The sequence below is a fragment of the Cucurbita maxima genome, unplaced genomic scaffold (genome assembly GCF_002738345.1).
Source record: "Cucurbita maxima cultivar Rimu unplaced genomic scaffold, Cmax_1.0 Cma_Scf00012, whole genome shotgun sequence".
In the NCBI taxonomy this organism is placed as follows: Eukaryota; Viridiplantae; Streptophyta; class Magnoliopsida; order Cucurbitales; family Cucurbitaceae; genus Cucurbita; species Cucurbita maxima.
In genome coordinates this window covers 3,359,869-3,374,828 of record NW_019272028.1, presented here as the reverse complement: position 1 = coordinate 3,374,828, position 14,960 = coordinate 3,359,869, and the positions used below count along the sequence as shown (strand labels likewise).

The window sequence follows — 14,960 nt, the reverse complement described above, 5'->3', positions numbered from 1 at the left end:
AAAAAAAAAAAAAAAAAAAAAAAAAAAAAAAAAAAAAAAAAAAAGGAGAGAATTGTCAGCCCAGAGCAATCGGACATGTTTGTACCATAATCAAATCAATGAAAAACAAACCCGTTCCAAAAACCCTAATAGAAGACTATAATATGTAGAGATATGAATTGAAGTTGTGAAGATTGAAGGAAGAAATCCAAACCTGAGAGAAGAGAGAGTTGAATCGCAAAGAGAAATGCGGGAACCAGCGTCTCAGTGGATTTTAGTATAGCTCTATTAATGGCTTGGGCCTCACTCCAACCCCTTCTCCCCCTTTCTCAAGTTTTTCATTTTCTAAATTTTAAATTATGCAAAATACCAATAAATGTTGTAATTTGTTTCAAAATTGTATTTACATTTTAAAAGCTTAGAATATCTTTTAATTTTTTTTTTTTTAAATCAATCAAAATTTAAGAATATTAAAAAAATAAAAATACTAATATATCCTCGAAAGTATTTTTTATCATTTATTTTAAAGTTAAATAGTATTATTGAAATATTTCAAAAATAAAAAGTATTTTAAAAACAAATAGAAATATCAACCAATGGCCTCAGTGTGTGAAAGTGGGCTTCACTTTTGTTGGGCCTATAAAAATTGGGCTACCCAATCATAAGTAATATACATATGGATTTTGTCTTTGAATTTTCTCTTATTTAATTTTTAAAATAAACACTTTTAATGAGTCGAAAAAAAATGACGTGGCAGTTTAATTTCTTAATTATATTATATTAATTTGGCAAATAATATTAATATCTTTTGCAATGTGAGAACACGACCTCCTGAAATAGATGAACCCTATGGTCATCGATGTCAAACACGTGCTCTTGTGCTTCTTCAATAGCTACGTGTTTGCAACCCTAACTCTAATAATAAAGTCAGCTGTAGACGATTACTAATTTAAATTAATTTTCAATTTTTTTTACTACAAATCTTAACTAATTCGAACATAGTTTGTTTTTAATCTTTCAAATTTAAAGTAAATATTCAATTCGATAAAAGAAATTAATACATATTGTCTTCTTCCTAATTTTTCATAAAATTTACTTTAGGTAATTTTGAAGGTTGAACTCTAATTTTAAGAAAATTACAAACAAATTCAAAATTGTCTTGACAAGTTTTGTAAAAATATTTAATATTATAGTAAATATTTATTAAGATACCAAAATTAACACAACTCAACCATTTTTTTCACTTTCTTTCCGTTATTAATCCGTAATTACTCCCAATTTTTTTCTAATTATAATTTTAGTCTATAAATTTGTAATCTTATCTTTAAAAGATGAATTTTGTAATTTTATGTGGAATGATATATTCAAAATTATTTTAAAATTAATTGATATATTAAATATAAATTATTTTTAATAAAACTAAACTTCTTTTTAAAATAAAAAAGGGATGATTCAATAAATAATTAAAAAAAATAGATATAAATTAAAATTTTAAATATTTAGTAGCTATTTTTTTAAAAGGGAGAGGTAAAGTTGCATTTAATCTAATATTTTATTAGTTAATTAATTTCAGTAGGACTCAAATGGGTCCATTTATTTATTTATTTATTTATTTTTTTTTTTTTTAAGGTCTGTATCTTAAAAAGCCTTAGAAGAAAGCAAGGTTGTTTGGAGAATGAATGGCAATTTCAGAGTACAACATAGTTAGATTACAGTGGACTTTAGCTTTGGTATTGATAGCGGCGTTATTCGACGGCGTTTTAGGAGGTAACCACAATGGTAGCAACATAACTTACGATAGAAGATCGTTGATCATNGATCTTATGTGATGATTTTTTTTTTTTTTTTTTTTTTTTTAATTTAGGGAATTATGTTTTGTTGCATTAAGGTGACACTTTTGGTTGTTACGTAGACTTGCCATCTTTGATAGCCAAAGCAAAGGCAGGTGAAATAGATGTGATACAAACCTACATGTTCTGGAACATTTATGAACCTCAACAAGGAACGGTAATTAAATTTTTATACTTTCTATTTGTTAAAAAGGTGACATGATATAAACCAAAAATAAAAATCTTGTTTGTCCAGTATGATTTTAGTGGTGGATGTGATATAGTAAGGTTCTTAAAGGGAGTACAAGCACAAGGATTATACGCTTGCCTAAGGATTGGACCCTTCATTGAGGCAGAATGGAGCTACGGGTAAGAACACATGAGACATTCCTTTACAACTTTATATTCCTTTAAAAATGACCATTTCTTAGTCCTTGTCTTAACTTCCTAATGCAGTGGTCTACCATTTTGGCTACATGATATTCCGAGAATTGTTTATCGAACTAATAATTAACCATTCAAGGTATTGTTTTCTTTTTCTTTAGGGAAAAATTGATATCAAAATGGAAAGAGGTTACGTTTTCATGGTCATCATGCACCTTTAATGGCAGCTTCACATGCAAAACTTCACCACGAAGATAGTGAACACGATGAAGTCGGAAGGCTTATATGCTTCACAGGGAGGGCCAATTATACTTTCACTCACAGGTTTGAGCCAGTGGGCAACACCACCAATGGACCTCCTTTAACTCCTTTATACTTTCACTCCTTTAAGAAAACTCATCAATGGAGTTGCAGATTGAGAATGAATACTCGATGGTGGAGGCATCCTTTCATGAGAAAGGACCACATTATGTTAAATGGGCAGAAAACATGGCGGTTAGCCTTCAGACTGGTGTGCCATGGACCATGTACTGGTGTGCCATGGACCATGTGCAAGCAAGACGATGCACCTGACCCTGTGGCATATACGTAAACATAATCTTATGACATATATTTTCCTTTCTGTTTCTATTTCACTTAAATATTCAATTGGTAAATAAATGCATGCAATGGGCTAGAATGTGGAGAAACATTCGTTGGACCAAACTCGCCTAATAAGCCATCCATTTGGACCGAGAACTGGATTAGCAAGTAAGTCTTGCACTTGCATTGTATCCTAATATTTTGCTCATCTTTTTCCATGAAAGAGGAAAAATGTGGTTTACCTGGATTGATATTAATTTCTTACGAGTGTTTGGTTGCAGCTATCAAATTTATGGAGACGAACCGTACCTAAGATCAGCAGAGGATATTGCATTTCATGTAGTCCTCTTCATTGCTGCAAAGAATGGGGCTTTTGTCAATTATCATATGGTATGCATATAAATCTCACTCATTTGTTCTTATGAACCTATTTGAAGATGTGATTATTTTAAACCAAAAACCACTCTTCACTTTCCCAGTATCATGGAGGAACTAATTTTGGAAGATCAACGGCTGAATATGTCATTACAGGCTACTATGATCAAGCACCTTTGGACGAATATGGTAGACATTTTCGAAAACCATATCTTCGTTAAATTAGCTCAACGATTCGAATTTTTGCATCAGTTGGAAACTGTTCACCACTTTTTTTTTTTTCTACCGGTTTAACTAGGGAACCAAAATGGAGTCATCTTAAGGAATTACATGCTGCAGTTAAGCTATGCACGAAGCCCTTGCTTTCTGGAACAAAATCCATCATCTCACTGGGCCAACTACAAAACGTAAGTTTATGCCGTCAATAACATCATTCCATGCAATTCAAAGTTGTGTTCAACACAATCAAGGATGAAAAAGAAAGGACATCTACAATGACTACAATATAAGAACGTAAATGATTACTTGTTGAGGTTGAAATTCTTCGAAATTATAGACCTATTTACTAATCCATCTCTTTTGGCAGACCATTATGTTCAAAACTGAGTCTGGAGAGTGTGCTGCCTTTTTGGTGAATAGGGGAGCTGAGGATGTAAGTGTTCTGTTTCAGGAAGTTACATACGAGTTCCCTTCGAGTTCTATCAGCATCTTACCAGATTGTAAAACCGTGGCCTTCAACACCAAAAGGGTAAGGCTTAATCCAACAACTAGTTTCTCTTATTACTTATTAATTTTAACCCTTGAAATACTATTTATCAGGTAAGCGTACAATACAATACGAGAACAATGAAGGCAGTACGAATGTTTGTTCGACATTTGAGGATTCTATTGACATGGCTAAGTTAAAAGCATGACTCTGATACCATGTTAGGAATCACGAACCTCCACAACGGTATGATATTATCCATTTTTATCATAAGCTCTCGTGACTTTGCTTTTGATTTCCCCAAAAGGCCTCATACCAATGGAGATGTATTCCTTACTTATAAACTCATGATCATTCCTTTAATTAGTCAATGTGGGACTCCTTCCGAACAATCCCTAACAATTCTCCTCTCGAACAAAGTACACCATAGAGTCTCCTCTGAAGCCTATGGAGCCCTTGAACAGCCTCCCCTTAATCGAGGCTCAGCTCCTTCTTTGGTTCCCTCGAACAAAGTACACCCTTTATTCGACACTTGAGTCACTTTTGACTATATATTCGAGGCTCACAACTTCTTTGTTCAACATTTAAGGATTCTATTGACCTGGCTAAGTTAAAGGCATGGCTCTAATACCATGTTAGGAATTGCGGACCTCCATAATGCTATGATATTATCCACTTTGAGGATAAGCTCTCATGGCTTTACTTTTGGTTTCATACCAACGAAGATGTATTCCTAACTTACAAATCCATGATCATTTACTTAGCCAATGTAGGACTCCTTCCCAACAATCCTCAACAACTTAGTGTAAGGCAACATCTCTATCAAGTTAGCTTACAATATTACACGGACGTAAGAGGATCATATTGGTAGAAGAATCAACATATACACACAAATGAAGCTCGTACAAATCCTAAAGAAATCTCATTTCCAAGCATGTTCTTCAGTCTAGGCGAAAAATAGAGAGTATGCGTGATTAAAACTGCTGAAAAAGAGATAACTAGAAGTTTAATGGATGTCCAACCTTTTCTCATAAAGACGTGCTGAGACAAGGCTAGCAAATGTCTCAGGTTTCATGTCCCTCTCTTATCGAAGCTGGTATAGTTTGTGCTGATAGACAAGCCGTTGATACCTTCATTTCAAGCGCAAAAGGAGTCAAGCAATGGAAAATTAACCAAACAGAAAAGAATCAACCACAGGAACATACAGTGTCTGAGCATCGGTACCGAGGCCCGAAAGGCCAAGAAATAGCTTATCGTGAATCCGGTAAATTTTCTGGAAATCTGTGGCAATTGTCTGAAGCTGAACTCCAAGCCTACGATCGCTAGCAATCAACACAATTCTTCCTCAACATCGCAACTACGGCACTTCCATTATACTCAAAGATCTACAAAAACAATTTAATACCACAATGTCTGAACTACATATAAGCTAAGAATTCCAAAAGAATGAGAATCTTAATCTTTCCTGGAACAAAGTATGAGAATCTTTGTGACATGAGAACAAAAAAAAAAGAACAAGAGAGAATTGTCAGCCCAGAGCGATCGGAAATGTTTGTACCGAAATCAAAATCAATGAAACGCAAAGAGGACCAAAACATGTAGAGATATGAATTGAACTTCTGAAGATTGAATGAAGAAATCCAAACCTGAGAGAAGAGAGAGTTGAATCGCAAAGAGGAATGCGGGAACCAGCGACTCAGTGGATTTTCGTATAGCTCTATTAATGGCTTGGGCCTCACTCCAACCCCTTCTCTCCCTTTCCGAAGTTTTTCATTTTCTAAATTTTAAATTATACAAAATACCAATAAAATTTGTAATTTATTTCAAAATTATATTTACATTTTAAAAGCTGAGAGTATTTTTAAGTTTTCAAAAACTAAGTTCAAAAATATTTTATTTAGAATTTGTTTTAAAAGTTTTAATAATGTTTTTAAATATTAAATAACAATTTCTATAATCTATAACAAATTGTTAGTATTCTCCATTTTTAAGCTAAAAAGTATTTTTAAAATATTTGAAAATTAAAAAGCATTTTTTTAAAATAAATAGACTCAGCTACAAACTATTCTCAATTTTTATTAAAAAAAAAAAAAAAGTTTAAATCCATCATCAACATGACAGTTTGTTGAACAATTTAGCATAAAGTTTTAATATTTGTCTTATGATTTTTAAATATCATTAACATGCAAATAATTAGTCAACGTAAAATAAAACAATAAAAAAATTAAATTTAAGAAAAAAACAAATTAAAAATTTTATTTTAAGAACTATAAAGAAAAATATCCAAATATAAAAAGTCTAATTAATTTCATATTAGTTTTAATGTTGTTTGTTTTTAATCTTTATTAATTTCATATTAGACTTCTTTAAATTCATTAAATGCACGTAAAATTAATTTAAAATAATACATATTTTCTTTTTCATGCTTTTTCATAATATCTATTTTAGGTCATTTTCAAATTTGACCTCTAATTTTAACAAAATTACAAACAAACTTAAAAAATGTGAGCTTAAAAATTGAATTTAATTCAATATTTCCTTAATTGGGCTGTTATTTATTAGGCAACCATTTAAATTACCATACATATCTTAAATTATTTTAAAAAAACATAAATAAACAAAAATTAAAGCTTAAGTAAAATTTAGACGTAATCTAATGGGCTGATAATGCCATATGATTATTATTTTATTTACTCAAATATTTTATTAAAATAATAATCTAATTATTGGTCTTTCTTCTTATTTAGACGTGAAAATTTTAAATATTAAAAAGTTACTTAAAAAAGGGTTGAATTAAACTAATTAAATATATTTTTAATTATTTTGATATTCGAAAAAAATATTCGTACCCGTGTGAATGTTTGGAAGCTAAGCTTATGTTTGGAAGGCGTTTCAGACACGATAGCTTTCCTTATTTTCACTTTCTCCTAGTTATTAATCTATAGTTACTCACCCTTTTCGTTTAATTATAAATTTAATAACCTAATTAATAAATTTTAAATTTTAAGTATAAATAGGGATATGGTATATTCAAATTTATTTTAAAAATAATTAATATATTAAATATAAATTATTTTTTATAATACTAAACTTCTGAAAATAAAGAAGGTCAAATAAATTAAATTAGACCTAAGTTGCTAATTTTTTTAAAAGATGGGAGAAGTTGAAATTAATTTAATATTTTATTAGCTAATTAATTCAGTTTGGACTAAAATCAATCCATTTGTTATTTATTTAATTTAATTTTTATTTATTTAAAGTAATGAAACGCCAGTTGTGTATAAAATCAAGAAAAATGTCTTGTTCTATACATATAATTGATTTATGAAACTCGCCTGGATAAAGACGAGTTAGCATACTTCACTCAAGTGAGAGAAAAGTTGATTTCTAGTACTAACATAAAAGAGTAGCTATATTGATCGTGAAAAGTCTCGAAAGAAAGCAAGGTTGTTTTGAGAATCAATGGCGAAATCAGAGCATGGCATCATTCAATTACTGTGGATTTCAGCTTTGATATTGATGGTGGCGTTATTAGACGGCATCCTCGGAGGCAACCACAGCGGTGGCAACGTAACTTACGACGAAAGATCGTTGATCATCAATGGTGAACACAAAATTCTCTTCTCTGGTTCTATTCACTATCCTCGGAGTACTCCCGAAGTGAGTTTGATTTCTTTCTTTCTTCTATTTTCCATCCATAAATAGTGTTTTGACTAATTGAATTACGTGCTTACAAGAGATATGATTATTCATGATGTCATTATAATTAAAATTCATTTAATAAAAAATACAATATTTTGACATTTTTATTTTGTTTTAATACGAGTTTTGTTTTAAATATTCATTTCAAATGACATACCCGTCATATCGAAATTATTTTAATATAGTAAAAAATAATTTTTTAAATTTTTAAATTTTTATTATTGAAATATTTTAGTATGATCCATGAATTACATATTATAAATTTATTATAATTTTTTATATTAAATTTATATTGTGAATTAAACAAAAAAAAAAATTGAATGTATTTCCTTATAATAACAGTGGGTCTAAAATTGAGCTTGAAGATGTGTATTTTAAAATTTATAATAAATATAATAAAGAACAAAGAATAAAAATAAAGTGATTCCCGCACGCGTTGAATTTAATTCACGTGGGAACATTGCTGTTCCGAGAAAATTATTCAATGGGCCTAGTTGGATCCCAATAAGAGGGAAAATTACCCAATGGGCCTGGTTAAACCCGAAAAGCCCACAACTTTTTTCACCTGTATTGTAAGAGTATTTCAATTTTATATTAAAATTTGTATCGAATGGCTTAAAAAACTAAAATAAATAAAGGTGATGTTTTTGGTTGTTATTGCAGATGTGGCCTTCTTTGATAGCCAAAGCAAAGGCGGGTGGAATAGATGTGATACAAACCTATGTGTTCTGGAACATTCACGAACCCCAACAAGGAACGGTAATTCAATTTCTGTAGTTACTATTTGTCAAAAAGGTGACAAGACATAAACCCAAAAATAAAAATCTTGTTTTTTTTTTTTCAGTATGATTTTAGTGGTCGACACGATATAGTAAGATTCTTAAAGGAAGTACAAGCACAAGGATTGTATGCTTGTTTAAGGATTGGACCCTTCATTGAGGCAGAATGGAATTATGGGTAAGAATACATGATATGCTTCCTTTAAAAAGGATCATTTCTTAGTCCTTGTCTTAACTTTCTAATGCAGTGGTCTACCATTTTGGCTACATGATATTCCGGGAATTGTTTATCGAACTAATAATGAACCATTCAAGGTATTGTTTTCTTTTTCTTTAGGGGAAAATTGATATCAAAATGGAAATAGGTTACGTTTTCATGGTCACCTTGCACCTTTAATTGCAGGTTCGCATGCAAAACTTCACCATGAAGATAGTGAACATGATGAAGTCGGAAGGCTTATATGCTTCTCAGGGAGGGCCAATTATACTTTCACAGGTTCGAGCCAGTGGGCAACACCACAAATGAACCTTTTTTTTTTTTAAATTTTTTTTTCTTGTCACACTCCTCTAAGAAAACTCATCAATGGAGTTGCAGATTGAGAATGAATACTCGACGGTGGAAGCATCCTTTCATGAGGAAGGACCTCTTTATGTTAAATGGGCAGCAAACATGGCGGTTAGCCTTCAGACTGGTGTGCCATGGATCATGTGCAAGCAAGACAATGCACCTGACCCTGTGGTATATACGTAAACATAATCATACGAGTTGTATTTTCCTTTATGTTTATATTTTACTTAAATATTCAATTGGTAGATAAATACGTGCAATGGGTTGAAATGTGGAGAAACATTTGCTGGACCAAACTCGCCTAATAAGCCATCTCTTTGGACTGAGAACTGGACTACCTAGTAAGTCTTGCGCTAGTATCCAAATATTTTGCACATCTTTTTCCATGAAAACTGGATTGATATTAATTTCTTATGAGGGTTGGGTTGCAGCTATCAAGTTTATGGAGGCGAACCGTACGCAAGATCAGCAGAGGATATTGCATTTCATGTAGCCCTTTTCATTGCTGCAAAGAAGGGGGCTTTTGTCAATTATTATATGGTATTTAGATATAAATCTCTCAATTTTTTTAATTGTTGTTATGAATCTTTAAATATTTAAACCAAAAACCACTCTTCACTTTCTCCCAGTATCATGGAGGAACCAATTTTGGTAGATCTGCTGCTGCATATATGATTACAGGCTACTATGATCAAGCCCCTTTGGACGAATATGGTAAAAACCGTATCTTCAATAATTAGCTCATACCATTCGTATTTTTGCATCAACTGGAAACTGTTCACCACATTTTTTTCTGCAGGTTTAATTAGGGAACCAAAATGGAGTCATTTTAAGGAATTACATGCTGCAGTTAAGCTATGCACCAAACCCTTGCTTTATGGAACAAAATCCAACATCTCACTCGGCATTCGACAAGATGTAAGTTTATTCTATTAATAAACTCATTCCAGGCAATTAAAAGTTATTCTTGCAAATTATAAACCTATAAACCAATTTACTTGTAACCACCTAAGCTCACTGCTAGCAGATATTGCCATCTTCAGCATCTTCCTTCTAAACTTCCCCCCAATGTTTTTAAAACGTGTATATTAAGGAAAAGTTTCTACACCCATATAAGGAAGGTGAGATCTCATATTACTCATCCATCTCTTTTGGCAGGCCTTTGTGTTCAAAACTGAGTCTGGAGAGTGTGCTGCCTTTTTGGTGAATAGGGGAGTTAAGGACGTGAGTGTTCTGTTTCAGAACGTTACATACGAGTTACCTTCATATTCCATCAGCATCTTACCAGATTGCAAAACTGTGGCCTTCAACACCAAAAGGGTAAGCCTTAAACCAACAGCTTGTTTCTCTTATTCCTCGTTAATTTTAACCCTTGAAATACTATTCATCAGGTAAGCGTCCAATACAATACAAGAACAATGAAGGCAGTACATAAGTTTGATTCGTCTTACAAATGGCAAGAGTTCAAGGAAATGATACCTAGCTTTGATGAAACCACGTTAAGAGAAAACATGTTATTAGAGCAGACAAATACCACAAAAGATCGTTCAGATTATCTTTGGTACACTACGAGGTAAATTATAAGTGAAAATTCTAACGCTGATAATCAAACTGTTGTTGAAGACAACTCTATGTAGAAAACAATCGCAATCTTTATTAACAACAATCTAGAAGTGATTACAAGACACTTGGTATAATACTATTACACTTTACCCTGGATTTCTTTGGGATGAAAACCTTACTAGGTTGGAGGGGTATTTATAGTAGAGATTAAACAATTTATTCCTAAAACAACCAACAAATTATTCCTAAAATACTTGGATTAATTTTCTAAAATACCTATGGAATGATTTGCGATGAATGGTGCATAATCAAACTGCAGGGTTCAACATGATTCTCCTGACTCTCAACAAACACTTGAAGTGGGTTCTCGAGCTCATGTTGTGCATGCATTCATCAATGGAGTTTATGCAGGCTAGTCTTGTCTCTATTTTTATGGTTGAAACTCAGAGAAACCTTATTACTGAGCATTTATCTATTAATGTTCTACAGGCTCCGCCCATGGAGCTAAAAATCAACCGAACTTTTCTCTGAATAATAATATTACATTGAGACATGGAGACAACATCTCATTGCTCAGTGTGATGGTTGGGTTACCGGTACGGATGTTTTATATTTCCTCCATAGTTCGATGCATTTTATACCATCTGAGCGAGTTCTGACAATTTCTATGTGAAGGATTCTGGAGCATATCTTGAGAGAAGAGTTCTTGGACTGCGAACAGTGAGAATTGGAGGCAAAGATTACTCAGCCCAACCTTGGGGATACAAGGTCCTTGAATTTTCTAATCTCCTAATACGAACATAATTACAGACTTGAAGCTGATTATATAAACTTAAAGCTAACCTTTTTTTTAACAATGTGTCGAAAGGTTGGCCTATCAGGAGAGAGCTCGCAAATATTTTTAGGCTCGGGGTCAGATGATACTCAATGGAGTAAGTTAGATAACTCCTCTCAGCCCCTCACATGGTACAAGGTACTAACCCATAAACAATTTGTAACGGCCCAAATCCACCGCTAGCAGATATTGTCTTATTTGGAGAGAGATAAATGACATCGATTGGATACGAGAACGTGTGCCACCGAGGACGCTGGGCCTCGAGGGGTGAATTGTGAGATTCTGCTTCTATTGGGGAAGAGAACAAAACATTCTTACCCGTAAGGGTGTAGAAACCTCTCCCTAGCAGACGCGTTTTATAATCCTTGAGGGAAAGACCTAAAGAAAAAATTCAAAGAAGACAATATCTGCTAGCGGTCGACTTGACAACAACTATCTTTCTTCTACTGTTAAAGAACTAACCTTTAACGTCATTCTAAATTCATTGTCCAATTGACAGACTCAGTTTGATGCACCTCCGGGTGATGACCCTATCGCCCTGAACCTTGGTTCCATGGGGAAGGGTGCAGTTTGGGTTAACGGCTTGGGCATTGGCCGGTACTGGGTCTCCTTCCTCACCGGAAAAGGGGAGCCTTCACAGAAATGGTACACAATTTATTCAGACCTTAGTATCTGGTGCTATTATATCATATCTTAATACAATTCTTTCTGTTGTTTCAATCCAGGTATCATGTACCACGTTCTTTCCTCAAGCCAACAGGAAACCTGTTGGTTATCTTTGAAGAAGAAACAGGAAACCCGGTCGGGATTACTCTGGATGCTGTTTCCATTACCAAAACTTAACTTTGTTGGTCCATGCTCAATGCAAGGAAGAAGCCTTCCATGAATCAGATGACAAGAGAATCCAAAGAGAACTTTCAAATAGATCATTAGCTTTAGCAAAAACTCCAAGACCACAGCCCATTTCTTTCTTTTATGATTCCTGGGAACAATTGTGCAATGCTTCCATTAGTAATTGGTTCATGTCAATTGTCCAACAATGTAATTCAAGCCAAAGTTCTCTTGCTAGAAAATTAATCTTTTTTGCTACTAAATTTTCCTATCATATTCATGTTACATATCTCTACAATAGTATGATATTGTCCATTTTGAGCATTTACTTATAATCCCATGATCAACCCCTTAATTAGTCGATGTGAGACTTCTTTCTCAACAATCCTCCCCTCAAACAAAGTACACCATAGAACCTTCCTTGAGACCTATGGAGCTCTCGAACAGCTTCCCCTAAATCGACTCTCGACTCCTTCTCTGGAGCCCTCTAACAAAATACACTATTTGTTCGACACTTGAGTCACTTTTGACTACATCTTTAAAGCTCACAACTTCTTTGTTCGAAATTTAAGGATTTTATTGACATGACTCTGATACCATGTTAGGAATCACGGATCTCCACAACAGTATGATATTGTCTACTTTGAACATAAGCTCTCATGACTTTGCTTTTGGTTTCCCCAAAATACCTCATACAAATGGAGATATATTCCTTACTTATAAACCCATGATCATTCCATTAATTAGCCAATGTGCGACTCCTTCCCAACAATCCTCCCCTAAATAAAGTACACCATAGAGCCTCCCATGAGGCCTATGGAGCCCTCGAACAGTCTCCCCTTAATCGAGGCTCAACTCATTCTTTGGAGCCTTCGAACAAAGTACACCCTTTATTTGACACTTGAGTCACTTTTGACTACATCTTTGAGGCTCACAATTTCTTTGTTCAACATTTGAGAATTCTATTGACATGGCTAAGTTAAAAGCATGGTTCTGATACCATGTTAGGAATCACGAACCTCCACAATGATATGATATTATCCAGCTTGAGCATAATTTCTTGTAGTTTTGCAAGGTTTCCCCAAAAGATCTCATACCAATGGAGATGTATTCCTTGTTTATAAACTCATGATCATTTTCTTAATTAGCCAATGTGTGACTCATTCCCAACCATCCTCAACATCGTAGTGTAAGGCAACATGTCTATCAAGTCAGCATAAAATATTACACCAACATGAGGATCACATTGGTAGAAGAATCAACATATACACACAAATGAAGCTCGTACAAATCCTAAATAAATCCCGACAAAAAAAACTCAAAAAATACAATATCTGTTAACGATCATACTAATTCATTTTAAAAAAACATTTAATTGAGATTTAGTTGATTTGGCTGTCATTTATAAGGCAGCCAGCTAAAATAAGCCATGATATACCAAATTACCTCTTCAGATTATTTATTAAAAAAAAAAAACACAAATAAACAAAATTTAAAGATAAACAAAATTTTTTAAATTATTATATTTATCTGATGAGTCATTTAATTATTATTTTATTTAAAATATGTGGACATGATTAATACGTGTTATATTTTATGTGATGAGATATGAAAACAAATCTAAATATCTTAATAAAATAATAATTTAACTTTATGTCAATTTTGTGAAATGCGAAAATAACTAAATGAGAATTTTAAATTAAATTTGATATTAAACATATTTTTAATTACTTGTTTTCTTAACATTAATTATTAATTATTTGAGGAAATAGACTCACATGCATGACTATTTGGAAGTCGACTTGTCTCTTTTATGTGATTCAATGGACGTTTCAGCTATCAAATTTGATAACTTTCTTCCCGTTATCTCTTAATTATAATTTTAATTCATAAATTTGTAGTCTTACATTTATTTATTTTTTTGTAATTTTATGTCTAAAATAGGGAAATGATATATGCAAATTTATTTTTAAAATATTTGATATATTAAATATAAATTATTTTTAATAATACTAAACTTCTTTTTAAAAAATTTTAAAAATTATTTAGTAAATAATAAAAAATTCCATCTAAATAAAATTTAAAATTTAAATATTTAGTAGATAATTTTTAAAAGGGAGAAGTAAAGTTGTAATTTAATATAATACTTTATTAGTTAATTAATTCAAGTTGGAATTAGTCCGTGGTTATTGATAGTTCCTTGCTGGCTCTCTGTAAAATACTCATTTAGACGAAGGCTTCTGTAAATCAGTGAATTTCTATCTCTTTTTTATTTATTTAAAATAATTGATAGTCAATTATGAAGCATGGTATATAATCAAGAAACGTGTCATGTATTTCTCTCAAGTGAGAGAAAAGTGACATAAAAAAGGTAGCCATATTTGGTACGAAAAGCTTTGGAAGAAAGTAAGGTTGTTCTGAAAATCAATGGTGAAACCAGAATCCGGCGTCATTAGATTACTGTGGATTTCAGTTTTGGTATTGATAGCGGCGTTATTCGACGGCGTCCTTGGAGACAACCGTAGCAGTGGCAACGTAACTTACGACGGAAGATCGTTGATCATTAATGGCGAACACAAACTTCTCTTCTCTGGTTCTATTCACTATCCGCGAAGTACTCCCGAAGTGAGTTTGATTTCATTCTTTCTTTCTTCATCCATCCTCGATCTTGTATGATGATTCTTTTTGGTTTGAATTAAGTAATCACGACGGATGAATGAATTTTCACTGTGTTTAAATTTTTGGTGGAAAGCGTTTTTTTGCTTCCTATCGATCATCCATTCCACATGATAGTCAAATAGGATTTTTTTTTTTTTTTTTTTTTTTT

General features: G+C 32.5%; 4 protein-coding genes across 5 annotated transcripts in view; 3 read left to right on the top strand and 1 right to left on the bottom strand.

The window, feature by feature from the left end:
• LOC111487832 (proteasome subunit beta type-3-A-like) overlaps window positions 1–287 on the bottom strand; it is a 4,522-nt gene extending 4,235 nt beyond the window's left edge. Inside the window, exon 1 of one of the 2 annotated variants that reach the window (XM_023135380.1) lies at window positions 194–287. The gene's annotated coding sequence lies outside the window, so the exon portion shown is untranslated. The remainder of the gene's footprint in view (window positions 1–193) is intronic. The other variant, XM_023135381.1, reaches the window with a different exon arrangement.
• Window positions 288–2,412: 2,125 nt separating this feature from the next.
• LOC111487581 (beta-galactosidase 16-like) lies at window positions 2,413–5,181 on the top strand. Its single transcript, XM_023135031.1, has 8 exons — window positions 2,413–2,772; window positions 2,848–2,942; window positions 3,056–3,164; window positions 3,254–3,337; window positions 3,437–3,556; window positions 3,736–3,897; window positions 3,969–4,004; window positions 4,924–5,181. The coding sequence occupies exons 1-8, from the start codon at window positions 2,413–2,415 to the stop codon at window positions 5,179–5,181; spliced, it is 1,224 nt and encodes a 407-aa protein (XP_022990799.1).
• A 2,006-nt stretch (window positions 5,182–7,187) lies between these two features.
• Window positions 7,188–12,396, top strand: LOC111487829 (beta-galactosidase 16-like). Its single transcript, XM_023135376.1, has 19 exons — window positions 7,188–7,515; window positions 8,221–8,316; window positions 8,402–8,514; window positions 8,585–8,651; window positions 8,740–8,832; window positions 8,932–9,075; window positions 9,151–9,245; window positions 9,336–9,444; window positions 9,534–9,618; window positions 9,704–9,822; window positions 10,063–10,224; window positions 10,296–10,477; window positions 10,787–10,878; window positions 10,957–11,063; window positions 11,143–11,235; window positions 11,336–11,440; window positions 11,802–11,947; window positions 12,028–12,167; window positions 12,268–12,396. Exons 1-18 carry the CDS (start codon window positions 7,318–7,320, stop codon window positions 12,143–12,145), a joined length of 2,124 nt encoding a protein of 707 aa, XP_022991144.1. The 5' UTR covers window positions 7,188–7,317; the 3' UTR covers window positions 12,146–12,167; window positions 12,268–12,396.
• Window positions 12,397–14,534: 2,138 nt separating this feature from the next.
• The window catches only part of LOC111487828 (beta-galactosidase 16-like), a 6,143-nt gene continuing 5,717 nt past the window's right edge, over window positions 14,535–14,960 (top strand). The window contains exon 1 of the mRNA XM_023135375.1: window positions 14,535–14,758. Coding sequence (XP_022991143.1) covers window positions 14,561–14,758 — 198 coding nt within the window. The 5' untranslated portion in view covers window positions 14,535–14,560. The remainder of the gene's footprint in view (window positions 14,759–14,960) is intronic.